At 42.3% G+C, this 27,420-nt stretch overlaps 2 protein-coding genes across 5 annotated transcripts in view; one reads left to right on the top strand and one right to left on the bottom strand.

The window, feature by feature from the left end:
- COG2 (component of oligomeric golgi complex 2) overlaps positions 1-10,107 on the top strand; it is a 32,117-nt gene extending 22,010 nt beyond the window's left edge. For 2 of the 3 annotated variants that reach the window (XM_005440247.3, XM_027806827.2), the window contains exons 14-18: positions 824-896; positions 2,082-2,224; positions 4,569-4,708; positions 7,876-8,056; positions 9,654-10,107. In XM_005440247.3, the coding sequence (XP_005440304.1) occupies positions 824-896; positions 2,082-2,224; positions 4,569-4,708; positions 7,876-8,056; positions 9,654-9,755 (639 nt within the window). In that variant the 3' untranslated portion in view covers positions 9,756-10,107. The other variant, XM_055714056.1, reaches the window with a different exon arrangement.
- A 3,682-nt stretch (positions 10,108-13,789) lies between these two features.
- On the bottom strand, positions 13,790-27,200 carry AGT (angiotensinogen). 2 transcript variants are annotated; one of them, XM_027806829.2, is made up of 5 exons: positions 27,111-27,200; positions 20,729-21,545; positions 16,712-16,976; positions 16,122-16,266; positions 13,790-15,491 (listed from the first exon to the last, which is right to left on the bottom strand). In XM_027806829.2, exons 2-5 carry the CDS (start codon positions 21,516-21,518, stop codon positions 15,300-15,302), a joined length of 1,392 nt encoding a protein of 463 aa, XP_027662630.1. In that variant the 5' UTR covers positions 21,519-21,545; positions 27,111-27,200; the 3' UTR covers positions 13,790-15,299. The 2 variants fall into 2 exon arrangements, with proteins under 2 accessions (XP_027662630.1, XP_005440312.1); XM_005440255.4 differs by having other exon boundaries at positions 20,729-21,542.
- Positions 27,201-27,420: the final 220 nt, after the last annotated feature.

The raw sequence follows: 27,420 nt of genomic DNA, 5'->3' as shown, positions 1-27,420 counted from the left end.
TATACTTACAAAAGAATCTTTGTTGATCTGTGTGCCTATATACCACTGTAGTCTGGTATCTTGTTAAGGACATTAAATTGTTTAAAATAATGTACCATCAAGCTATTTTTTTATCTTAAAAGCTAAATCTGGAGTAGTCTGATATAGAAAATATCACCTGAAATGAGTGGTCTACATTGTGCTTATTTGGAATGGCAGATTACAAAGAAACCACTTCAGGTATTTAAATTCTATCAGTAACTGCTGGACTTAACCCCTAAAATAATGTTTCTGCTCATTTTTGGTGCAAAGTGTCATTGTGCCAGAGTCTTACCTTTGCTAGTAAAATATCTGTTGCAGCTTGGAGTGTGGTACAATATTCAGCTTTAATATTATGTTCTTTTTAAAATGTTTACTGGTTTTAGTCTCTGAGGTTGGGAAAGGTTTTATCATCATGATTATACTTTTCTAGTGATCGAAAATCTTGGAAAGAGATGTATTAATTTTCTCTCAGTAGGGACGGCTTCTGTCATATCTTTTGTCAATAAAACTGAAATTTCTTGTTATTTGTGAAGTTGTAAGTTGCATCTGGGTTGATATTTTGTTAATTCTAAATTGTTTCCTCTGAGGACAATAGTAAGGTAGGGGATTTAGTGCGTAGGCCTTACTTAATTTCCATGAATATTGTATTCTTCTAGTACTGGTTTCCCAAAAATGCAGTAAAAATATAGAAAAGATTGAAGGTGTCTTCTGAAAGACTGGAAACTTACAGAATGTAGGAAAAGTAATTAAAATGTTTATAACATGACTGTATCTGTTTTGGTTTGTTGGTTTTTTTGTTCAGATTCCTGACATCTTAGAAATGATGAAACCAAAACTTGAAATGATCGGCTTCAAGAATGTATCTTGTATTGCAGGTAAAGCTAAGAGGTTAAATTCTGTCTTTCCCTTTTCTCCCAAATCCCCTCTGCCAACCATACAGAACCAGCTTTTACACACAGTTTCATCATTTACAATGAAAAATTTGAAATTACCAATATTTTTATTAATGAAGTTGTGCTTTAGGGTTTAAATTGTTAAATAGAAACTATTTTGAACTGACATGTTGAGTCTGGAAAATGATGAAAATTGAGTGAATCTAAAGTGCTTTGGGTTTTTGGTGCTTTTTTGTTGGGTTGTTTTTGTAGGGCGCTTTTAGACTAGAAGATTCATATGGTATCTTTAAACACCTACTTGGAAATGGAGAATAAGTAAGGAGAGGGGTTTCATTATCCAGTTGGAACAAAAATACTTTTCTAAAAAGACTTTTCTCTCCCTAGCCTGATCAATCATGTAAGGACGAGAGTTATCAAAGTTTCATAATTAAATACCTTAACTTCAGAGGACAGAAGCAATTAACTATTTGGGCTTTTTTTTTTTCTGGTTTCTTGTTTGTTTCTTTGGTTGTTTTTTTAGTTTTTTTTATATGATCATTCTTTATGTGAAACACAGAATCTGACTTTAATTTCGTGATTAAAGCCAGGCATGTAGCTGGGTGAGTGAGCTAGTCCCTGTCTTCAGCAGAACCAGAAGTTCTGCACTGTGAATTCCACTTAAATCTCTAAATCAGGATTATTGGTAGATGTCCAAGTCCGTAAGAGAGGTGGGAGCTTGTGCATATCCCCCACTCAGTAGATGGTCTGTTGTCAGTTACAGCTTTGAGTTGAGCATGTTCCAGTCACTCCATATGGAATTTAGGTACTGTCAGAAGGAATTTCACAACCAGTTTCCTTAGTAGGTCAGAGCCTTTTGATTCAAGCCACTTGCTACACTGGTAATACTGAAAAAACTGTGAACCTTGAGAATGTTACTTTACCCCTTTTTTTTTTTTTTTTTTTTTTTTTTCTTTCCTGTCCTCAGTTTTGTTTTTCTGGGTGAGGAACAGTTGTTGTTACTGGTGATGTTTTATAAATGGCTACTGTGTATTTATTTAGTAAGCATCCTGTATTTGACACCAGGAGCCATCAGGGGTAGTGAGATTGGGATGATGGGAGGGTCACATAATTTATGTTGTGATTGGGCAGGGTAGCTCACTTTAAACTTTAGCATTTTTACTTCGATAGGAGCCTTGGAAGACTCAAAGACTTCTTTATCGGCCTGCGTGCCTACTTTGAATAACAGGATTATCCAGGATCTCAGTGAGTCCTCCTTCACTTACCTGAAGAGTGCACTGGAAGTTCCAAGATTGTATAGGAGAACCAATAAGGTCAGTGCTGGTTGCAGATGAAGAAATAAATCTCAGAAAGGCCAGAATGTTAACTGGGCAGTACATGTATGAGTTTTTCAGGCCTGTCCATATCTGCTTGACAGCCGAGAGCCCTATTAAATATCTTGAGATAACTTAGTGATTTACTGTTAACCTCATTGCAAAGGGAAAAATAAAATGGTGTTTTCACAATTTTAAGTAGGGTAACAATGATGAGAGCACAGGTTTGAGATAGAAGGAAGGGGAAGGAGTAGAACCGTTGATATGCAAAAGAAAAAGGGTTAATGAGAATAAATGCACTTTCCTCATGTCATAGCATACACCATAAGATGCAGTGCTGCTGAGTTGCAGACTTCTTTTGGGAGTATGACACTTCTGCCTGCTCTGGTAAGAAACTTCTTCCCAGTGAGCTAGTTGCTTGGATTTCATTAAAGAAGTATCTTGCACAGAAGGAACGAGATGAGAATGGCTAAAAAAAAAAAAGGGGGTTGGGGAAAAAGAGTAATCTGTTGAGAAACTAATAAAAAGTAATGATAAATTACGGTGCCAAACCCAATTGTCTGATCTTGGCTTGTTCTGCTACTGCAACTTGCCTTTGCCAGTCTGTCTGCACTGTCATGTTGGTGGTTAGCTTGGTGTCATTCAGATAGCAGAGAAAAAGTTGAGTAACAGGAACCACAGACTTCAGCGTTCTTACCTAATGTGAACACAGAAGGCAGGCTGCAATCGGCAAGGCCACAATTCTTTCCCATTTACCCCTCTCCCCTTGCTCTTGGTTCCTGCTTGTTTGTGGGATGTTTTTGGTTGGGGCTGGGGGAAAGGGGTTGCCTTGGCTTACTAAAATCAAAAGCACTTTCCTGGCTATCTTGAAGAAACTGTGCTGCCACCAGCAGTGCTGTACTTTTTCAGTGGGTAAATGGGAAAAATTACGGCTGTTAAATCTACTTATTTCAAGGATATTACATTTTCTTTGGGTGCTAAACATTTAGGGTAGGCTGGAAGATAATTGGTTCCTAAGGGAGTAGTTTATTACTTCATTTATTCCTAGGTTTTCTCACTATTCTAGTTTTAAGGACATACTTACTCAGAAATTGTATTTAAAAACAAGAGACAACCTCAAGGCTAATAAATTAATCTATGTAGTGACTAGATTGTTCTGTATTTAAGAGAATATCTTTACCTGAAGTTAAGGAAAGAGTAGAGCAAAGTATGTTAAGTCCAAGGAAGGTGGAAATTGCAGCAACCCTACAGTGCTTAGCTCAGTTATCTGAAAGCAAACTCTACATAGTGATTTAGTGGACTGCCATCATCTCTCTTATCTATGGAATTTTTAAGAGACGGTGAGCTAACTGTGCCTAAACAAAGACATAGGACCTGGCCACCTTCAAGTCATTCAAGTCGCTAGCTTGAGCTCTGTACTGCATGAGTGCGACTGCATTGCTCTCTTGGCCGTCAGCCTAACTGGCTTTATGTGGTGTGGAGCCTGAACTGATAAACAGCTGAGAGATGACTTGGGTGGAGAAGGTACATTATTATAGTCACACTATGGCAGCTTTATTTTTACTGTGTTCTAATACTTTGCTTTTTCAGCAGAATTCTGAATTTGGTATGAGAATAGTCTTTGTAGGAATCAGGTTTGCTCAGACTCTTGCTTGCCAGGTTCTGAGATTTGGAACTCTTAAGAGGTTGATGAGGTATTTCAAGTGTCAGACGTTTTTTTTTTTTTTACCCTGGATGTGTTCTGGTGCTCTGCAATGCATGATGTTTCACCCAAGCTGTGTGTGGATCATCCCTGGAGAGATGAAGCATTCTGCAACCAAAACTGGTTGAGAAGAAGATAGTAAGGGGATAGTAGTTACCCCCAAAACATTCTTCTAGAAAATAACTGAGGGAGCAGGATGGTATAAGAACAGAAGGAGCAATGTCTTCAGTTTATGAAGTATAGTATGAAAAATAGGTATTTTAACAAAGATATAATAATCTGTTGTGGACACCGAGTCTGCTTAGCTTTCTCTGAAATCAGCATAAGCAGAAAGTGCATTCAGGATCATGCCCTCATAATAGGAGTGGCTGGCTGGCACGTGCATCTCTCAAAAAGCTTTGGTCATTTTGAACCTTGTTCTATATTATGTCACATTGTATGACACTACTGAATGATTTTGTGATGGTGTTTTTTCCTATGTAAGATGACCTCTTCATTGGTCTGTCATGAATGGAGTGTGTATCTGTTTGCTTGGGTGCAGGCTTAGCATTTTATGTATTCGGTGTAGTATTCGTTGTTGACGCTTTCAGTAAGTATATTACTGGTTCTTTTTCCCCACCTTGTTTCCCTGTCATCTACCAGGAGGTGCCAACTAAAGCTTCACCTTATGTTGACAGTGCTCTTAAGCCCTTCTACAGACTGCAGAATGAATACAAAGATGCATTGAAGCAGCCCATGATTCATCAATGGTTGGAAGGTGCCCTCTCTGAAAGCACGCAAAAGTAAGAGACCCATACAGAACATTCTTTGCATTAATTAAAACCTCCAGTGTCCATTGAATGGGCACAGGAAAAACCACTACGAATTAACACAAAAAGAAAACAAGAATATACCCCTCTTCTGGCAGGGTGTATTTCTTCAGATTTACTCAGGTGTTGTGTATTCAGCAGATGAAAAGCAGGGCAGGGAATCCAGAGACATGATTTCTGCTCAGATCTGTGCAAACCATGACATTATGGATAGGGCATTTGAAAAATTGTTTACCTCTAATAATGCAACAGTGAACTAAAAATTTGCATTTTGTTTCAGAATTGACTTAAGACCTTAACGTCATGTTATTTTCAGTGAACAATGGTTGGATTTTCAAGAAACTTGAGTTCTGCTTCCCTTTGACTATTTTAATGTATGTAATGATTATCCAACTTCTAGTGCTTTAAAAAAAATCTTTGGGGTTTTTTTTTTAACTGCTGAAGAACTAATTGTTCACAGTTTAATAAGGCAGTTGTAAAGCAATAATTCTTTAGTAGATTTTGTTTCCTAGTTAGCATCTTGAAGAACTTACTGAGCATGAATGTCCATCTGCATTAAGTTCCTTAATGGGTTTTGCTTCTGTCTGTTTGTCTAGCTGTATTTTAAATTCATACTGCCATGGGATGTTGCATTCTGTGAGTTCAACCAGTTAAACTCTGCAACATGAGAGAGCAATACTTGGTTTTGTTAGGAAGTCCTGCCAGATAATTTCACTGGATATCCCTAACTTCTTGCATTGTGGACAATTTATTCCTTGTGCCAGCTATAATTTTTTTTTATCTCTGTAATCTTGCTTCAGTCTAAAGAGTCCTCTTAGCCTGTTTTGGTGTTTCTTTCCTCTTCCCATCTTTATAGTAGCTTGTTGTTTTTCCTTGTCTGTTCTGGTGATAGATGGTATGATCGGAAGAGTCCATGGAGGTTAAAGTGTGATGCTGTGATTTCCATCTGTCCTTACATGGTTTTCCTATTAATTCTTAGCATATTGTTTTGTCTGTTGACTGCTGCTTGAGCAGTGGATTGACGTTTTCTGAGAATTAGCCACATAATACTGAGGCTTTAAACTGTAGTCAGAATATGAATTCTCTCCTGCCCTTTCCCTCTGTATCCTTCCCTGCTGCTCCGCTTCTGGCACCTCTCAGGTACTTGTTAATGCCCAATGCATGCATCTGCAGCACTTTGCACTCATGTACTTGGTTATACAGAATAAACTTGGAATTATAGGACCGTTTTGACACTGAAATACTCATCAACTGTCCTTAAAATTATTCTTAAGTATTTTGGACAGGGGTAGGCATAGATTGGTCTGGATTCCACTGCTCGCTTCCATTTTTCACAAAAACTTCTTCAAGGTTGGCGTATCTTATTTTAACCACTTACTAGTCCATAAAAACAAGCTTACTTTTAACCCACAGCAATTAGATTTGTTTAATTAACATTGCTGAAGGACTCCAAAGATTTCTGGACTGTCAAGTTGCATGCTTGTAGAGCTAAAACATCTTAGAATGATTTCTTGCCTGTCTGTCTACCTCTCTGTGTCTAGTAAGCCTTGCTTTTAAAGCTTCAGTAAAACTGGTGACACCACACAATGTAAGTAGCTGTTTTGTAGTTCCTTGGATCCAGCCAGAGCTTCCCCCTCCTCTGCCCCCTCCCTCCCCCCCCAAAAAAAAAGTTTCTCACTTTCTGTGTCACCATTACCAAAACCCACTTAAGCGGTAGTGGTTACACACAGGTAAGATTGGCGAGTTCATTTTTTATTTCCTTAGACTGTTGTGTTGAATTCTGTTATCATGATTTATTGTTATGATTTTTATCAGTTTGTTTTAAAATGTCTTATCTTTAATGAACAAGAGGAGACAAACTGACTTTCTTAAATGGAGGAATATTGTAGTTTTTTTCATTGAGAGTGCAGATGTGAGTAATTAGTTTAATTTCCTGCTGTGACAGTATCTTCTTGCATCTATATGAGAAAAACAGAAAAGAGCATAAACTAGTTAAAAATCATGAAGGACTGAACTTGCTTCAGTGGCAGAAGAACTTTGAAGTACAGCAAAAGTAGTGAGTGGGACTAGGAAATACCAAAATCTGAAAAGAGAGCACAGTTGACTTTTACGAAGATACTTCTCGTAGAATGATTATCGTTAAACAGTTTCCATGGCACTGGCAAGCACTTTCTCTTTAGCCATTCCTATCTAATTATCCCTTAAAAAAGCTTGCCTGCTTTCTGTTGCCTCCCTGTTTAAAATTATCGGAAAGATTCTTTCAAGTTCCTTACAGTAGTAGTTTCATCACTGTCACAGAGAGGCTTTTTAAAATTTACAGATTTTAGCAAATTATAGAACATAGCTCAATCTGATCACTTACGGATCCTCTCATTTCCCATTGTTGCTCTGTTTTCTTCTCTTAGCTGTTCTTAACAACTTGCTGTCCTGGGCATCTGTGAATGCCTATGGTATTATGCTCTTCCCATTTAGGCGTGGGATTTCAGCCCATAATGCTTTTTGAACTTCTGTTGACGAGTTGATTTGTTTACCTGGTTTGATTCTATGCTTGCTTTAATGTGGATCCCAGTATGTGGGAGGTGGTCTTTTATCCTGTTTATACCATTTCTAACTTGGCACTACTGTTCTTCTGACTTTTCCTGCTAGCTTCTCGAGGGCCCTGTTTAGATCAGGTTCTTCATTTTAGAAGTAGACATTTCACACTGGTGTGCACTTCTATAACTTGTCTAAAACTATGTATTTTTTTTGTTTTGTCAGGCTGTTCTTGTCCTGTTTGTAAAAGGAATTCTACTTAATGCTCTGTTGATTGTAAATAGAGGCTGATTCAGGCCATTCAAAATTGAGCAGTTGCATTCTTTGGTCTCTATTGAGTTCAGATACCTGGAGCAGGTCAGAAATGTTGTGATGAGAAGGAGGCTTCAACACTGAATAGTTGGCGTCAGAATGACCTCTAGACCTAATGATGGGAAATACTGATTAATTGATAACGATGGAAACATAATTAGCTTCCTCACAAGGGAAACCACTTCTCCCAGCACTGTTCAGCATTTTTCTCAGGGACAGTGATGTACTGATGTGTATGAAGTAGGCTTTTGGTAAAAGTGTAGTATTTTTTCTTTCTCATTAATCTCTCAATTTAGGTATTATGAAACTGTATCTGATGTGCTAAGTTCTGTTAAGAAAATGGAGGAGAGCCTAAAAAGGTTGAAGCAAGCCAGAAGAACTGCGACTTCAAACCCTGTCGGTACAAATGGGGGCATGAGTGATGATGATAAAATCCGACTGCAGCTAGCCCTAGATGTTGAATATTTTGGAGAACAAGTAAGTTATCAGAAACAAATTTGCTTGCTTTTATTACTGGATTTGGAAGGGAGTGAGACAGAGGAGGAAAGGGAAGCTTAACTTTATTTTTTGGTCTTGAAAGCTTTGTTGATGTGGTTTTGGTATGGGGAGGGGGTTGCTTTGTTTTTTCACATCTGTATAAGGAAGGTGGCTCGAGACCCTGGTGATTGTAGATACTACTTGAGCAACGATGCGTGCTTTGTGTTTCTTACTATTTAAAATTCAAGTACGGCTTAGTGTTTAGAAGCACAAAGAGGAAACACTGTGTGGACAGATCAGAGGGCAGGGACCTTCCTTGTGTCCCATGGCCCTGTTTTTGTTTGCCACCTCTCTGGGTATTTCAGCCTTGATTTACTGTATAGTCAAGCGTCTGTTCCCTAGAGCTTTGAAGATGCTAGCTTTATTTGTTGTGCTGCATAACTGTAAGTTCCTTTTGGTGCCAAATATGAAACTTTAAATAACAAAATGAATAAAATAAACTATTCCAGGAGAAGAGAGATGTGCAGTAGCTACATCAAATTGTATAAGCGTACTGTTTTGTACTTATTTCTTTCTGAAAATTATGTATGTATATGAAAAAAAAATCTTCCAACGGCAAGTCCGTATCATTAGTTGCCAAGAAGTTGTCGTCAGTCGTGTTTATGAGCAGATGCTGTTGATGCATTGGAACAGGTAGATAAAGTCTGCCTGTGTGTAAGCAGATGTTTTTCTTGTAATCTGAGGCTTCCTACAAAGGAAGATTTGGGTGGAAGTATGGAAATCTTACTAACAAGAACTGTTATTTGGCAGTTTGTGGCTGGGGTTGGGCTTTTGTTCTTTTTATTTCTTAACATCACTGCAATGTGGATTTAAGCTGAACTGGTATAGATTATTCATCATTATGTAGGTGCTGTTTTGGTACATGTGAACATTACAAAGAGTTCCAACAGCAAACACCTTTTCAGAATCATTTTGTTAGGGTTTGATTTAGGTCCAGATTTTTCTTTTTCAGTGCATTCTTAGTTTTCTCGTGGTTGCATTTTTTTCTGATTGTCAGAGCAATCGATTTCCTCGGTAAGAAATGACTTGTAGCAACCTCCCTATTTGTAGAGTTGTTTTCATTCCCCAGGAAGTTCAAGGTTAGAACCATAGGGTCTTGCAGCCTCTTGAAATGCTTTCATCATCACACCGCTAGCTGTTGTTGGATGTGTTCATGTTTGTCTTTAAAGTTTTGCCGAGAAACCTCATTTGGGGTTTGAAAAAATTTCAGTTGAAATCAATGCCTTAAAAACAAACTTACAGCCAAGTTTCTCTTTCTGACTGTTTCACTGGAAAACTTCCAACTGGCTGTAGTTACTAGTTGCCTGGAAATGAATCTATATTTCCTACTACATTAACTGGAAAGACTAAACTGAGCAAAGTGGGATGCAATATGTTGGGGGTTTTTTTTATAATATTCACTATATGCAGATGTGTTTTTTTTTTACCGCATGTCAATTCAGGACAAAACATATGGTTTGCTAGGTGTTTTAAGTAGAATAATGAGTGAGGTTTTGATGTTTTAAAGAAAATAATTGTTTCTTTTGTGTCTTTTTAGATACGAAAGATGGGACTGGAAACAAGCAGCATAAAAAGCTTTTCAGCCCTTACAGAGCTGGTTCTAACTGCCAAGGATCAGGCTACAATGGAACAATCCTAGATATTTTTTTGAAAGCATGTGACTGAAGATAAACAATGGCCCTAAAAGAAAGAAAGATAATTTAATTCTTCTTTATTTTACCAAATAAGTAGCAATGAAGTGCTTCCTAATGTATCTTGAGCAACAAATCAGTGCATCTGTCAGGATAAGCTTGTGTCACCAAAGACTGAGAATTTACCATAGTTTTCCATTGTACGGAAAGCAATCAGAAGTTCTAAACTTTCTACTGTAGAATATAAGTAGAAGAAAATGTTTTTTTTATTTTTGTTGTACATCTTAAAATGCAGAAAAATGAACTTATATGATGAAAATAATAGGTAATAAATTGTCTTTCTAACTTTGATGTCCCATACATTTTTGAATTGAGTGTGTTCATTGATAGCTGTCAAAAGCTTTCAAAGGGACTTTATTCCAGCTCTTCTGGAATAAAGAAACTGCTCACAGAAATAGGAATCTGCTGTTTCTTGCTACTGGCCTTGCATTTACCTGCTTTCCCTTGACATGGGGTATGGTTAGCTCTTGTTTGGGTTTTGAATGTTTTCCTCTTGCTGATCTGTTTTTTTCATGGACCTGGTTGGTGAGAAGTGCTGCATTAAAAAAGCTCTTAAAGTAATTTAAAAAATAATTTCTAGTATCAGTATCTAACTTACTGTTACATTCAGGCTGCCTGTTTTCCTTCAAACTAAAACTTAACTCGCTAAGCTAGAATTTATTCAGAGTTGGCATATTTCTGATTTGTATCACATTGTTAGAATTCAGGGGAGTATTTTGCCTGAATACATACAGAATTCTTGTAACTTCAAACCCAGTTACTTGAGTACAAGGTGTATCTTTATATAGCGGGAGATTTGAAAGTGTTATTAGGCTTCTAAATGGTAGAGGGCTTAACAAAGAGCTCTCTTGAACCTAGAGTGATTTGCCTATTGACACTTCTCTTTTGTATCTAAGGGATGGGTAACAGTCTGGGGACAGTAGGAGGTGGATTTGAAGCTTTCAAATGAGAGAGTGCCCTGTGGGAGTGAAGGAAGGTTTTGTTTGTGGTTTTTAATTTGACTGTGGGGTGGGGTGGGCTTTTTTTAACCTGTGAAAATTTAACACTGGAATTCTAGTTCATGTTTGTTACTTTAGGAAGAAATGGGTATTTTTAATTATTTAGAGAGCTTGGGTCTTAATGATGCAAATCTTCCAAAGATGATGCAAATCTTCCAAGTACTGAGAAATAACAGCATTTGTAGCACACGGCTGTTATGTAGCATTGAAGCTGTAGTGAGCAAACCTTTCACAGCATCAAGGCTTTTATTCTGCACTGTTGCAGAACTGACCATGTTTTAGTTGAGAAGACATATGTGATCGCTGTGCTTTGCAAGCAATTAGGATGGAAGATTATAATAGCTTTTCTAAAACTAATTTTATGAAGGGGGGCAGTGGGAAAAGTGCTGCTGCTTAACATCAGGCTGGTTCTTCTTGGATTCGATCTGAGTAATGGAGAGCAAGATTTGGCTTTTCTCATTTGCTTAGCATCTCTCCGTTCACGGCAACATATCCAATGCAGAGAGCATCCAAGTTACTGCTGAAGAAAGAAACAGCAAAGCGAACCAACTTCCTGCACGTCAGATCTGTTTGTCTCATTCGGTGACATGGAGATCCTCAGCCAGCCAAGGGCTTAGGTACACACTAAAAATGAACGTAACTTACTCCTTATGAACAAGAAGTTTGTTGCCTGCGGCAGGGGGTTGAAATGAGATGAACTTGAAGGTCCCTTCCAACCCAAACCATTCTATGATTCTGTGATTCTGTTTTTCCAGGCTTCTAACTGATGAACCTAGAAAGCTTGGTCTTATCTCCCTGCACCTCTTAATTTGCTTTTATTAAGTCAGGAATAGAGACATCTTGCTGCCACTAGCTACTGTTGTTTTCAATGACGTTTTCTTATTCTAAAATGTATGTGTAAGTTGTGGTCTGAGGCTGAGAGTGTAGAACTGTAAATGTATTGTGCTAATTTTGGAAGGTGTGTGTGTATAAATTTAAATTACTGTAACAACTGTCACAAAAGTAGCAGATTTTTGAGATCTGCGCATGCTAGCGATTGAAGATAGAACAGCTTTGTTTGTATCCTCCAGGGAAAAGGATGCGATCTGTGTAGCAAACCAAAAAGGCATGAAAAGGTTACTTGCCCTTTTGTTGCCCGTGATTTCCCACATCTTCCTGCAATAACACTTCCCACTTGTCACCGTCAGCTTGCTGAGTGTACAGGCTGAATTCTGTTCTTTTCCACTGAAGACCAGCTTTAATTTCAAGGCAGGAAATAACATCGTATAGCAAATCAAAATTCCTGAATGGTCCTGTGATTGCTGTAAATGTCTGCATCACTGGTTTTATGTCAGTTCCCCATCTTTTGTTCACTTGAATCGCATTTAATTTTCTTTCAGTGGAATATGGCATTATTTAAAAAATTGTGTGATACCCGTGTTGAAAGAAGAGGTGTTAATTGGCTTTGTCTTTGGTAAAAAAATTTCTAGCATTTTCCAATACTGTGGATCAGTCAGGAGAAGAGGATCTACCATGTAAGTGTGTTCTGACAGAGGTGTCTTCTGCTACTAATTCCTGTTCCACAGATATTTTTTTTTTAAGTGCGCTGTACTTCATGACAGTAACGCAGATTTTCTGTCTTTTTCTTCTTCTGTAACTTCTAGAAAACTTGCTATGCCTTTCTAATTCTGGAATGAATTAGCTGGAAGAGCTTTTGTATAGTAGCATCAAGGAGGAAAAGAATAATGGCATGTTTTCCTCTAAAATGGTAATTGGATTCTCAAGTTTGTGAGTTATACCAGAAGTGGACGGGGCTGTTTTAACCTCATCACCTGCAGATAACTGGCAATGTCTGTGTTTGGCCAGACCACTCAATACTGAATGACATTTACTCTTCTTTTTCCATCAGCAGTTGTATTTTCATGCTTGAACTGGAGCAAGCTGTCTAGATACGTACTTATTTTTTTAAAATTTACCCACGTAATTGTCAGCTATGCTCAGGGATGAACTATGTTGTCTTGATGAAACTTAAAAAGCCTGTCCTTGCCTTTGTTTTCCATTTCGAAATCTCCCACCTGTTAGAGCATGATTTTAGGTGTTTCTTTCACTAGACTGCTGAGCTGTAAACCGCAGCTTAGAGCTCAGTGTGTGAGTGATGCTTAGGATGTGCATCACTGTGTGCCTGGCAGAGGAATCTGGTGGAACTGAAGGACACCACTGCAGCAGAGTGAAGAGTACAAAATGCCAGAAGAATTTTAGTTGTAAAATCGATGTCGGAAACAAGTCTCAAGAGACTATACGTTGTTGGGGAAGTGGAGAGATTCAGTGTGTGTGTGTGATGTTTGTTTAGTTTTTGGTTGGTTTGGGTTTTTTACCATTTGAATATCCAGGTGCGTGGGTACAAGTACAGATAGCTTAACTTTTGGGTACTGTAGTGCTTGCTCCAGCACGTCTCTTCCCAGGCCTTGCTCTGACCAGTGTACTTCTAGTTCCTTGTCTCTGCCCTTTCTTCCTCCCTTTTCTTCTCCAGGGTGTCAGTGGAGAGGTGAGAGGTGCTTTCTTTTCTTTTCTGAAATGTGTTTGGTTTTGTGGATGCTAGATTTTGCTTGTTTGTTTTTCTGCCTGTATACCACTGGACAGTGTATGGAGTCCTCCAACAGCATGCAGCCCCCACCAGCGAATAATAGCATTTTGTCCCAGAACTCGCTGGCAGCATGGCTGGGGCTTCCTTTCATTGTCCTCCATCAACATAGAAATGGAACATTTTGTGGTCAGAAATTTTATTTGTGGCTGATGCTACCTTCTGCCTTTAATGAATAAACGGGTAACTTTAAAATTGGTACAAACACTTGGGAGCTGCCAGGCTTCATGCTTACAGCTATACCATTGGCTGTCTTGCATGAAAATTTGCAATTCACGGACTTAAAAAAAACATAAATCTGACTTGGAGCAAATTTCAGAAGCCAGAACAAGGGAGGCACTAATGGACGTAAACCCAACTGAACTGTGGCAAAGCAACTTGGAAGTGGGTTTATTTGCATTTTTCCATCTCTGCATATTTATAGTTAATTGCTTCTATGTATGAATACAGTATTTAGATGTTAGCTGGAATACATACAGTGTAATCGGATAAATACATGGATGCTATATCATGGCACTTGAAATCCTAGCGTTATCTAGTTGTGTTACTAGTCTTTTCCAACACCCCAGAAGGATCTGTCACGTTATCTACATCACCGTTAGCAAGCCACTGGCATTAGTGGGTTTGGATTAGACATTTGGGCCACTCTGGATGACAATGAGCTACCGTGCTTTGTAGGATACATCTGGCATCATATACCAAAGAGGTCTGCAGATATTTTCTAAATGCCATCAGTGTTAAAGGCAAATCTGGAGGTTAGAAGTGGAAATCCTTGTTCCATTGAGAGGCTTTCCTTAGTACCAAGATTTCATTTCCAATTCCTCGCTTCCTAATTCAAGAGCCATCTAATAATCTCTCGTTGCAGTTCAATGTTTCAAACCTTTATGACTCTGTGAACAGTTGGATTGGACCACTGAAACCTTTTTATTCATGCGTACCAGCACATCCACCATTTATACTAGTACAGATTATTGCCATTAATACTAGTTTTTAAGAACATATGGTTTTGATATGTTAAAGTTTATATACCTGGGCTCTAACCGGTAATGTTCTTTTTCGATGTAAGGCTGTAATAGATGCCTCTCAGGTTAGAAAGTAACCCAAGGAACGGGTTTGTATTGAAATAGTTGGGCTTTTTTTTCCTAAAAAGTCAGAGATAATTCTGTCAAGCTATGAGAGTTATCCATCACTGTTCATTAATGCTACCAAACTCTATTTTTAGCTTTTCCATAGAGTTAAGAAATGAATGTATCCATCTGGACTGCGGAAAGAAGAAACTTCCTCTAAATGTGTTTTTGCTTCCAAGGCAGAAAATCTTGTCTCAGTGGGACAAGTGAAGCTTGCCTGCGCTGTTGGCAGCGTTTTAAAGGAAAATGTTGCTGATGAAGACAGAAATCTCTGTGGATAGCTGAAACTTTCACTGTAGCATAAAAGGGACTCTCTGTTGCAAGACTCCCCAAACTAAAAATTATAAAGTGACCTCTTAAAGAAGGAAGAGGCCCTTTGCTACACCTTTCTCTAGTAAATGCTGCTTGGGCTTATAAAACTATTTTTTTTAAGTCAGTGCCCTGCTGGCTACTACTTTGTCCCCACTGGATCAAAAAAGGGAGCTGGGGACAGAAAGGAGACAAAGTGGTGGGAATAAGGAAGAGAAGCTGGAGGAACAGTTTGAGTCGCCTCGTATGAAATAGATGAACAAGGATGAAACGTTGCAATGTTTTAAAAGCTTTCAGAAAGCTGTATTTCAGACACTACCTGCTTCATGTCCAGGCTAAACAGAGCACTCAACAAGATAGTAAAATTAGCTGATGAAGAAGAAGAAGGTGATGGGAAATGCATGTCGTTCCCCTCCCTCCCTATTCCCTGTGCTTGCACTAAGCCCTGTTCAGAGGGTTTGTCACTCTGCCAAGGAAAAGCATTGCCCTTGATTTCTCTTCAAAAACAGCTAAAAGGAAGGGCTTGTTCAGTGTTACATCCAGGACCGCCACATCTTCCTTCTGTGCTGTGGGGTCTTCTGGCTGATCTGTTCCATCACCGGTCAGTTTGAAAAAGGCTTTATTTATTACCTGTAAAGCAAAACATATAAGTAACTCTGATGGTTCCAGAGCATGATAGCAAAGAGACAAATGAGAGTTTGAGTAAACGATAAAGCACATGAAGTAATCAATAACTTAGATCAGCTGTAAGCAGCACGGGGTAGACTCCATGGATGTTTAAAAAGATGGAGTACTTGTTCCATAACAGGAAAAAGCTCTACAGCTGCTTGTACACTTGGGCTGTAGGAAATCCTGGTACCCTTGCAGCCTCTGACAGAACTTCCTAGTCCCTCGGTGATGGAGGGTTATCCTCAGCAGCCCAGTACCTGCAGCCTCTACTATACACTCCTGCTGTGGTGCCTGGAGGTGGTAACAAATGCAGCCTGATTTGTATGTGCAGCACACTCGGATCTCAAACCTCATCTCTGTGCACATGTTGTATTGGCTGCAGCAATGAAATTTGAAGAGTTTAAGGCAAACCTGTTGCTGCTGAAGGGTTAATCGAAGGAATATTTGCATCGTTCAGTCACCTTGGAAGTTCCCTACTGAGCATGTGTCCCACATGGCTCTGATGGGTTTGTTCTGGGTGAATTTGTACAGTTAAAGAGGCTGAAATTGAGCAGGAGGCATATTTTTAAATGCCAGTGATGTGTACTGTACCTTTCCAACTGTTAGATTGGCATCGCTTATTTTACTGAGATCTGCCCCCTTTCCCAGCAGTGTAGGCAGTTCCATATCTGCAAGAAGCTCCTGTAGATCAGAGCTGCCTTCTGTTGTTAACTCCGGCAGTGTTAATTTAATTTCTCTGCAGAAAAGAGAGAGAGAGAGAGGCAAGTGCATGCTCCCCGCTATGAAAGCATGGTATCTGGGCACTCCTGGGAAACGGGCATGTGAAAACAGCCACAAGAAGTGCTCAGTATGTGGGGCCAGACAGCTACCAAGGGCTGATGGGTGTCACGTTGTTGTTTCCAAGTGGGAAGTTGCCTTAAATCTGCCCTGGGCACACTTAAACCCCAGCTCATCCCAATTCATGGGTCCTGTGTTGTCAACTATGGAAAAGCACTTGCTCGTTTCCTTGAAACACCCCAGATAAAAAGCCAATCCCACTGAAGTCGAGCTCCCTCGCAGTGAGACCCCTAGGTTTGCAGGTGTTCCCCTTGGTGCTGGGTGTTAAACCCTCCCTGGCAGGATCCGACCCCGGTCAGTGAGCAGTCAGGCCTGTGTGGGGTACCTGTCTTGTTCATCCCTACCTTGGGGCCAGCTGCTGAAGCCAAGCTGAGGACTGCAACAGCTGCTCAGACTCCAGGTGTTCCAGCTCGCTGCCATTGATGGGCTGCAGCAGCACCAGCAGCGCAGTCTTGCTGATGGGGACTTCCACCACAGAAAAAGTCCCACTAGCATCAGTGTTGTACTTGAATGTCCCCGTCACTGACAACATAGGAACCAAGACCTTCGTGTTTGAATCCACCCAGAACTCCTGAGGCTCTTTGAGCTGGCAGGCTTGCTTAACGTTCACTGAAAAACAGATTGAGAAAGAAGAAATTTATTCTTCACTTTCTTCACTCCTCCCCCCTGCCCCTTAGCCAGTATATACGTTCATTTAAAACCAACACACTGTGCATTAGACAAGGGTTGCAAGTATAAAATCATGTTTTGCTACTACAAGCATATGTATTTTGCCTTTACTACGCTTTCTGGTAGCGTCAGGCAGAGGCTGGTGCAGGCTGGCTGCACACGGACGGCGACCATCAGGACTGCAGCCAAAGCCACAAGATTTCTACTGGCTTTGTGGCCTTTTCTGGGCACAGTAGTTCTGCTTGCTTGGTTGCCTGCTTCCTTGTTGGCTGATGGATTTCCTCTCCATCCCTTGAGTGGTGGTGGTGGTTTGGGAGCGCACCCATCAGAGCCAGCCCTTGGCTGCAGGAGCACCCGCAGGCAGCCAGGCGGATTCGGGATCGGGAAGGCAGCACAAGCTCTGGCTGAGGTCTCACCCTTGGCCATTGCATGAACCAAAGCAATGGGGAAGGTAGTAAGCGTAGCACCAAGTGTTGATTGAGCCAAGGAGGTTAAAAAGGACGTACCTGAATGCTTGCTAAACCTTAATATAGATTTCTTACCCAGTTCACAAGTATGGAAAGCCTTGCTCTCACCTCCCGCTGCTTCTGTGCAGCTTTGCATTTCAACAGGTTATCTGCTCACTGCCATAGATCAGTGCTGCTGCCCAGTTAGGCAGATAATCCTGTTGGCATTAAAGAAACTACTGCCATCAGCAAGAAGGGCAAAGATCAGAAATCTCAAAATTGCTGTTTGGGGGAATTAGGAAAACAGATGTACACGTTGGGGTAAAGAAAGGAGCTCCTTACATTTAAATAATTAATATGGTATAAAATAGGAGCTGGTCTGGCTGTACTGTTGATTAGTCTATTCTCCAATTAATCCAGATACATGCTGGACCCTAATATATTTAATATGTAGTAAGCGGCTTTGCATAGGAACACTTGCCTCTTAAATAAGTTGGATGAGTTTGTGTAAGAAGAGCATTTAGGCACTTTCACCTACTATAACTTCACCGAAAAAGAAGCGGCAGGTAGGAGATGTGAAAGGTGTAAGCAAAACAAAGAATAGGGAAGTAGAGTTGTTCACCTTTTTTTCTTATGAGATGCAAGCAGAAAGGAGCCACTTTCACGGGGTCTGTATAACCTGCAGAATTTATTCTCACAGGATAGCAAAAGTCAAGACTGCAACAGAGTTAAATAAAAAGGGAGAAAGAAGAATTGAGCATTCAGATAGCTAAATGTATGAAGGTGGGAGAGTAATTGATTTAAAATAGTCTTGGGAAAGATACTGCAAAATTTCAAAGCTCTGCTACTGACTTTGGGGCTGTGTCCATTAATATTGTGCCAGTTGTGAACTGACAAACCAGCACCACTGTGTGAAACGACTGCCTGTGGCCTTCTGCTAGGTGAGGGTCTGGACGTCTGTGTCCTCAAATGTGTAACTAGCTGCTCCCCTGAAAGTGCTCCAAAAGATGTTCGTAGTCTTAATATGAGTATTTGTTTCTCACAGCATTTTTTCAGGACATGGGAGAGATGCATTTACTACAGAAACCCTGCTTTTTGTCTCACACACCCAGAACGTAATATAAGGAAAACTGAAGATGAACATCCTTGCTATAGGAAGTGATAGCTGACACATTGGAAGAAATGGTTTCTTACAGTGAGATCTTTTATCGGAACACTAAAGCTGTGGGATTGGGCAGCCTTCTGGCAGCCACATCAGAGCAGGGAAGAAACCTGTGTCTACAATACAGGCAAGATAGCTAAAATGAAAAAGGCTGTCAGTCATGAGTGAAGATTTAGCCTGCAAGAGTAAGAGCATGCTGCAGTACTGGCTTGGGAGTGCAGGAAAGAAATGTTGGACCTCTCTGCTTCAGGTGATGATCTCCATGTTCTGTGATACAGGCTTTACGCCAGCCTGGCAAGCTTAATGAGAGGATGACTTCCTGTGGAAAGCTGTGACTTTTTACTTTTTTAAAAAATATGGCAAAAAGCATCCTGCCACATTTCAAGTTAACACTAAGTTGTTGGGGGTTGTCTGTTCAGAAGAGCGTTTAAAAGAGAGAAGGTAAGGGCGCTTAAGATTGTGCAATCCCATGGTGCTATTTTCATTCCGTAGTTTGTAATTATTTTGCAACTTCAAAAAAACCAAAAGAAGTCTCATGTCAGCAAAATTTGCACCTGATGTTATGTATTGGGTTCTAAATGGCAGCCTCTGCTCAGCAGCGAGTCTATAAATGTAAAAACAACTGTGTGCAAGCAAACAACAGTTGAGACCACTGGAAGATTTAGCTGTTGTTTGGTCTGGATTTCTGTCATGTAATCAATCCTATGGCTGTTGATAGGATCTCAGGAGCATATATACTGTGTTTCAGATCAAAAAAATATACTTTTTCCTTTCTGCAGCTATAGGGACAGACATGGAACATGACAGCATTAGCTGTCGTGGTTGCTCTCCACAACCAAATGGCAAAGCAACTGCTGAAGTCATCTCCTGTGTTTATTAGAAGAGACTTGCTTATCCAACTCATTTGTTCTTGAGCCAATTTTCTCCATCCCACACGTGGAGACTACATCTCAAGTTCACCCTTCTGAGAGAGAGAAGGTAGTAGAGCTGACCCAGTGACTCAGACCCTCAAACGTGTTCCTAAGCTAATACAATTATATGTTTCCAATACAGAAGAAGAGGAAAAAACTGTTCTGCTAAAGGAAAACTCTTGTGACCATGCTGAAGTCTGTAACACGAGAATTATTTTTGCAGTATCATCTCTAGACCTTACACTGAAGAGAAGGCTGATGCTCACAGCTGCCTGAAGAGCTGAGATCCATTATGACAGCACCCATGAAAGGCAAAGACAACCTGACATCCAGTTTTCAGGTGGGAAGGTGAAGGCACAAAAGCATTCCATGGGCACCAGAGCTCTGCCTTTAGCAGCAGAGGCCTGCTTAGAAACTTATGGCTCACTGCAAATTTTCTGAAATACTTGCCTGGTAGGCAAGCAACCCGAGAGTGTGCGGTCTCTGATACCGCATTCAGTCACAGGGATGTTGAAAAGCAGCTACGCTTGGAAGAGGAGGCTTAGCTATGGTGCAGGGGGAGTTCTGGGACAGCAGCATGGAACAACCCTAGGTAATTAAGACATCGCTTTAATTCTTCTAATTTTGTATATGCTCCCCACTTCCATAACTGGTAGCTTGTTTGATTCCTTCCTAGCCCAGAAGTTGCCTCCAGACTTCTGTGTTTAATAGCCACTGGAGGAGTCATGGCCATTACGTGTTTCAGCCTTTCTTGACTCTGTACCTCCAGCCTGTTACACCCAGCTCCCTGTGTTTCCACAGGTTCTGGGGACAGGTATTTCTTTGGCTTGCTTTAAAGCTACTCTCTGATCGTTTCTGCTGGAAGCCCCTCATGACTTGGTTCCTTTGCAGTCAGAAATGCTGCGCATACCTCTCTTATTCATCTTCCCACACCTTTCCTAATTCTTCACTTCCTAGACAAGGGAAATTTCTAGGAGGCCATCTCCCTCCACCTCCTCCCCGTTGCCCTTGCTGGCTCATGGCAGAGTGTAGGCAGGACCCCCAGCACAGCGGTGGGGAGCAGGGCACTGCACATGGAGCAGTGGTCCAGCCTTTCATCATCTTTCCCAGGAGCAGAGGCACTGCCTGTCCGCCACCCAGCCTGCCCCTGAAACAAGCAGTGCTGCCTCATACCTGCCAAGTGGACATCCACCACAAACAGCAGATCAGCAGATGGGTCGATGTCTGTCAGTAAGCACTTGCTTTGGCCCTTGCTTTTGGCCTCCACAAAGGCATTTATTTGCTTTGCTGCCTCGCTTGGTTTTGTAAAGTCAACAGCTCGGGCGTAGAGAGCATCAGCAGAAGGGAGCAAGTCCTGCACGAACAGCTGGGATAGAGGCACGCTGGGGGCGGAGAACAGGCAGAGCATCTTGGAAAATTGCAACTCCTCATCCCTGCTCTTGACAAGGCTTTCAATCATCCTCAGGCTGGAAAGGACTTTGTGTCCATCCACCTTGAAGGTGCAGTCAGGATCTCCGGAGCGGGGAACAAATCCCAGCAAACGCTGCAAATCAGCCGCTGTCTGGTTTGAGGCGCCCAGGTAGAGAGACACCAAGGAGCCATAAAGACTGGTTGGGGACAGGAGCACGTTTTGGCCCTGCCGCCGTTCCTGCAGCACGCTGTAAAACCGTGCACCCAGGACATAGATTAAGTCCTTCAGGTACCTCATCTTCTGCCTCCTCCGGCCACTCGGGCTCAGGACTTCCAGCTTGTCCTGGTTCAGGTCGTCTTCATAGGCAGGTGTGGTTTGGGACTTGATGGAGACAGGGACAAAAGTTTTCTTTCCCTCCTGTACCAAGTTTTCCAGCTCCTCACAAGTACTCTTGTTGAAAGAAAACAAATTGAAAGGGTGGACGTAGACACGGTCACAAGTCAGTGTGGTGAGGCACGCCAACAAACAGAGAAGTTCTGCTATCAGGTTCATGTTGGGAAATTGCTTCCACGGCGTCTGCTGAAAGAAAAAGTGAGGAGGAAAGAAGACTGATTAGCCTGTTGTAAATACAATTCCTCTTACTCACAGGGTGAGGTGCTAGTGCTGCATTGGAATTAAAAAGGCAGGAATTTCAGTATTTAGTGCTAGCTGGTCTGAGTGTGCCCCCTGAAAAGTCCAGCATGAGATGGCCACTGGTTTCAATGGTGGCAGGTGGGGAAATGCTAAGCACAGATGTGACTCCGTTACCCACTGCAGCACCCTAATGATTTAGCATGGGAAGCAGTGCGGTTGTGCGCGCCAACCAGCTGGGCTTGCCAGCTAGAGCGTGCTAGTTCTGGCAGGGCATTGTAATAGTGCGACGATATTGCTTGTGGGACCTGGTCAGTTGTCTCTGCAAACTGCTGCATGAATCTGGCTGGTACACAGACAGGCTAAGCGAAGTGGGGTCGGGAACCAGGTCTCTTAAGGTCCCACCACTGAATGATTTCACTTTATATGTCCAGTCAGCATAATACTTGGCACTAGCAGAGCATTTTGTGTTTTCATAGCCCAGTGCAAACATTCATTCCAGCTTCTAGGCAAACACACTGACGGCTTCCTTATACAAATGTGCTGACACTGAAACCGCTTTCATAGAACCTTCTTTATCTGAATACAGAGTTAGAGGGGGTAAGCTGAGTTTTACTCCAAAGTACAGGTAGTCTTCTCCTGTGGTAAAAGACTACCTGCTGCTCTTGTTTTTCCTGATAAGAAGTAGAGAGTTTGACTGGATATGGATGTCACTGATGTTTTGGCACAAAGGTTCTGCTGCATATTGGGAATGAGAAAGCCATTGGCACACATACACACGCATGCATACATACACACGTATGTGCAAATACACTGAAAATGTTTGCATTTTTGTAATTCTCACTTCTACTGTATCTGATTTTTTGTTAACTAATAGCTCTGCTGTACCTTCCCTGGATTTCTAGTATATAGCCTTGAATTTGTGTATTTGAGATCCAAATGCATTGGAAATTATGCAGCTATAACACTTACCATTGGCCAAAATGCTGTTATTTAGAGCTGTATTTTCATTCTACTAGTCATTTCTTATTTATTTTAGCTCTGTTCACTCTCTTTTCCCCTTTCCAAGCTCTGCAGACTCATTGGATGGGCAAACTGCTAACAGCCTCAGCAGTGACCAAACTCCACTCCCTGCCTTCTTTCTCTAAGATTTTTTGAGTCACACCAGCCTCTCAGGTACTGCAATTCCAGTAGCCTGAGCCTTTTGAGAGGACACAGTGCAATATCTGTCTCACCAACATTTTAATTTACACAGGGTAAAAGTCTTTGGGTTTAAATCCAGCCATTCAAGACCTGGCACCTTTCCATCCTGATTTATTGTGTGTAATCATATTCATTTCATTGAGGGACCCCCAAGTGTTTCATGCCTAATAATACTCCTGTTTGCAGTATCGCCACTCTCTTGCAAATGCAAAAAACTGAGATGTGCAGATGCTTGGTAATTAGACATACCTTGTTAAGTAGATATGCCTGCTAACATACACATCTAAATTCCCAGGCTGTAGGCTCCTGTCTAACAGCTTGGTTTGCAAATGGCATTTCTGCTGTTGGTGATGGTCCCTTGGAATTTCTGAACATCTTCCTAGTGAGTCAGGCCTGAAAATATTTGCTCCCCAGAAGCACGCAAGGGAGGGCCTGCTGCATATCTCCAGCGCTGTGCCTTCATCCAAGGATTGCTATTGCCTGTTAACTCCCATCCCATCCTCTAAATTATTGTGCAGGCAGCGCAGCCAGCGCTGCTGTCCTCTCTGCTCCCTGCCCTGTCTTTGCCTCCCCAGCCCCGCCGGCAGCAGGTGACGCGCATCACAGAGCTTCTTCGTTGCTTATGACCAGTTGAAAAATTATCTTGGGACCTGCCTTCCCAACTTCATCTTCACTGCTAGCCCAGCCACTGTGCATTTCCAGACTACTCACTGCATTATCCTGACTGAGACAGCTCAGGAAAACAGACCAAAAAGCCACAAATTAGAGGCACTGCTCTTCCCACCCTGTTGTCTCCATCATGCAACTCCTTGGAAGCATTTCTTAATCTTTCCCGTAGGAGCATGGAGGATGTCTCTGTGCCGCCCAGTCAGGCTGTGCCATTAGGTATCACTGGTGCCTGGTGGTTACTTCTCAAGGCTGCCAGAGCCACCATGTCAGCTCATTTCTCCTGAGCAGAAGCGAGAGGAGCAGCTCTCACCCCAGCACTTGCACTAAGCCCCACCTGCAGAAAGCCCTAAAGAAGTCAGCCCTGAGCCTTTCAGAAAAGCACGGAATCCCGAGTTGAAAAACTGGCATTCCAAGTGAATCTAGGTGTGCTTACTTGCCTCCGTCCTGGCGCGTGCCCTCTTCCCCCTGGAGCGGGCGGCGTGATTGCGGGTGGATTTATGCCCTTTCCACAGGATGGCCCTTTCGACACGTCTGCAGTGGCGTTACACAAAGCTACTTTACATCACAGGCTGGGGGGGCCAAAAGAAGTTAGCTTAGGCCAGAGAGGACCCAATGAAACCAGAGCATGGCTCAACACCGGCCACACAGAAAGTTTCAGGGATGGATACACAACCTTTAACCAGACCCAGCACGTCTGTGTAGCCTGCAGTTACACATTTACTAAGACAGACACAGGCGTTTTTCTGTGCAGAAGAACAAATTACAGGAGCTGAAAATAACTCAGCTTGTTTTGTGCCAGACTGAAAGGAATGCAGATTTCTTTGTACCTGTATTTGTTGTACAGTCGGACCAGATTTTTTTCTTCTCAGACAAATTGCCTTTAATCTCTACCTTGCAGCCTGGGTACCCATCAGTGAGTGGGACATGTATGCTACTGCAGAATAAAAGGATTAAGCTCTCAATTTTTACCCTTTCTTTCCCTCTTGATCTACCCAGAAGATCAAAAGTTTGTTCTTTTTCCTTTTCAAAGTGAAATGTGTTGAAAAGAAGAGGATGCAAGCCAAACGGATGAGGTTGCCAGAGCTGGATCACAGAGACTTCATGCCTCCCAGTCTCAGCTTCCCAAGTCCTATTTGGCAAAAGGGATGGGATTTGGAGATATTTCTGCTGCTTTTGAAATGGTCCTCCAGTTTTGGTGTGCCCCTTCTTCCTCTTTAATCAAGTAAACACTGAATCAAACCAGGGATGATTCAGCTGGGTTAGACTGGGTCTTGCACGGTGCCCCTGTTACAGTTCGTAATTAAAATCCCATGGCTATAATGGGATTAGGGCTGTTTTAACATCCATGCCCTGATTTTGGAGGGCCAGTCAGGCATGGTTTGTACTGCTGTGCCCAGTTAGATGTTGGGTTCAAGGAGAGAGCCGAGAGAGAGGGATGTTTTCAGTGCACCAGGGCAGTCGGAGCTGTTGGAGCTGGAGGAGGAGACAGGGGCAGCCGAGTCCTGCCAGCCCAAGCGCTGTGTGCCAGGCATGTAACACCAAAGGGATTGGGAATTTCTGTCTCTGCAGCCCTGCTTTTCATTTAAACAGTCTGATGACCTTAAGTCTAATGAAGTCTGAAAGTAGTTCTGAGCCCAGGCCCATATGACATGCTATCATGCACACAAGGCTTAAACAAATAGTTTGAAATATTCACGGTGTTTTGTCCTTTTGCTGCATGGACATCTCAGCTGAGGAAGCACCTGGCAACAGAACAGTCCCTGAGCATTTGTACCATCTCCAGACAGCTACAAAATGCATGCAGCCCAGCCACAGATACAGGCAATGGGAGAAGTTTCTCCATCAAAAATGCATTTTGTTCGGCTAAATGCTACGAGAACGAGCTAGGTTTTGGGTTGCCATTCCCCTTGTTTCCCCTTTTCCCAAGAGAGTCCTTCCCACAGGCATGCTGGAGGAGAAAGCTGGTCCCTCAGAGGCCAGTGGAGGTGCGGGTGGGACGTGTGACAGCACAGCCCAAACCTGTGTCTCCTGCCCCACCACCCACACAGCCCCACATGAGGCACTAGGCACCAGCGGTGTGCAGGAGCGGCCAGATCATGCTGTGCCTGTGAGCTGTAGCTGCTCTGCTACATCCCCCTAGGCGAAGCTCGAACACAGGGAAAAAGCAAACCCAGCCTGATAATCTCAGTATCGGGGACAAAGAAACCTAGGCTCTTTCAGTGGCGGGCGCCTTGTGTTCTGCAACACTCTGAAAAGTATCCTTATTAACGAGAATTATTGACTTTGGCTAATAAGCTCTAAGTGATGCTAGTAACATATACTACAGCTGCCAGATTTATGTTTGCTGTGGACAAGAAACACTAGAAGGGGAAATCATATAATCTGAAGCTACTGTATTATTATTTTTTTCCTTAAATCATGTGCCTCTGTGCTGTAGCACCTGGAGGGCGGTGTTTGGGTATCTCCTGCTCCCAACTCCCCTGCAAGCCATGACTGAGTCACACTGCAGCTGGTGGTCTCCTTTTGCTATAGGTACCAGCCCCAAGTCAGGCATCCGTGGCTGCAGGGGATGCTGCCCCACAAAAGAGGAGGAGCAAGAGTCACCTGAATGATAACTCCAATCTGGCTCCGTCACATGAATAAAGATCAGTTGTTAGTTTAAAGTTCTCAGGGTTTTCACCCTAGTTGACCTTTGGGGCTCTTTTGGTGTCTGTGCACCGAGTTCTATTGTTTTCTGTCAACAAAAAATGCTGTCAATATCTTTGAGGAGTGCAGGAGACTCCCCCCACCCACCCCCAATCAATAAAGTCATAGAATTAAAATACCCAGCTTTCTTCAGAAAAAAACTTTCACCAGAAAATGTTCAATGACCCACTTTCACCAGTGCTCCTCCTCCTTCAGACTACTGGGAATGTGGCTGGCCTCAGTAATGAGGGAGATCCTTTGATTTCACCTTATGTTCATGTCCTACTACAAAGTCCCTGTACACAACAGCCCCCTAATTTGACCATCACTTATACTCACCCAATTAATATTCCCCTAATTAAGATGCATCACACACTAGCACACTTCTTAGATCTTTGTCTTTTATCTTCTCACGGTTGCTACTAAAGGAGGTTTCAGACTATGAAGAACATAGACTGCTACTCTTGGAACATACTTCACAGACTGTGGAGAACATAGACTGCTACTCTTGGAATGTATTTCATCCTAGTAAGATTTAATTACAGTTAGTCTTTCATTTCACTTCTGAGCCATTTTTAAGCAGGAGTCCACAAGCATTATTCCAATTACTATACGTGGACCCTGTTGTCCGGCTTTTTTTGTTGGCTTGCCATGTTTTAGGACAAGCGTGTGCTTAAAAATAGAGCTTCAGCTTCGGAAAGAAGAGAGTCTCTGTCCTGCCCTTTGGCTCCGGGGTTGGAGGATTTGGCTCCCTGAAGAGAGCTGTACCAGAAAACCTGCATGGGGCCAAACCTGGGCAAAAAAAAAGCTTTCCAGCAACTAGGAATGGAGAAAGGTGAAAGCAAGGCTGGGAAGCATACAGGCGTCCCCTGTGCAAAGCAAGCCCAGGGCCCACGCACTTTTGCTAACAAATGCCTCCCTGCGACACTGGCAGTAAAGGTACAAAGAGCCACAGACCTCTCAAACCTGCTCTTCAGCGAAGAGGTCCGCGCTCTCCTCTTGCCCCACGCTTCCCTACCTTGCAGAGGCGCTTGGCTCCCCCTTTTATACCCGCCCTTGCATAAGCGGGGCCGGCCCTCCCTCCTCCCCTCTGCTGCCCTCATTTCTCTTCAAAACCTGCCTCTGTTTTTCCTGCTTGTTATTCATGGTGGCTGCTGAGAGGGAGCAAAGAGGGGTGGATCTCTTGGGCAGCCTTGCTCTTCTGGAGTGCTGATGGGGAAGCGCTCCTCTGCCCCACGGGAATGTCAGAATGCCTTGGTGACGGTGC

This window comes from Falco cherrug, chromosome 6 (genome assembly GCF_023634085.1).
Source record: "Falco cherrug isolate bFalChe1 chromosome 6, bFalChe1.pri, whole genome shotgun sequence".
Taxonomy (NCBI): Eukaryota; Metazoa; Chordata; class Aves; order Falconiformes; family Falconidae; genus Falco; species Falco cherrug.
This window is presented reverse-complemented; position numbering and strand designations above follow the sequence as displayed.

Bases quoted from the DNA above. Each gene is read 5' to 3' on its own strand.
- AGT (XM_027806829.2), bottom strand. From the start codon at position 21,518: ATGAACCTGATAGCAGAACTTCTCTGTTTGTTGGCGTGCCTCACCACA. The intron at 16,977-20,728 runs GTATGAGGCAGC...TCTGTTTTTCAG, and splicing joins GGTGGATGTCCACTTGGCAG to TGAACGTTAAGCAAGCCTGC. The intron at 16,267-16,711 runs GTAGGGATGAAC...TCTTTTCTGCAG, and splicing joins CTTCAGCAGCTGGCCCCAAG to AGAAATTAAATTAACACTGC.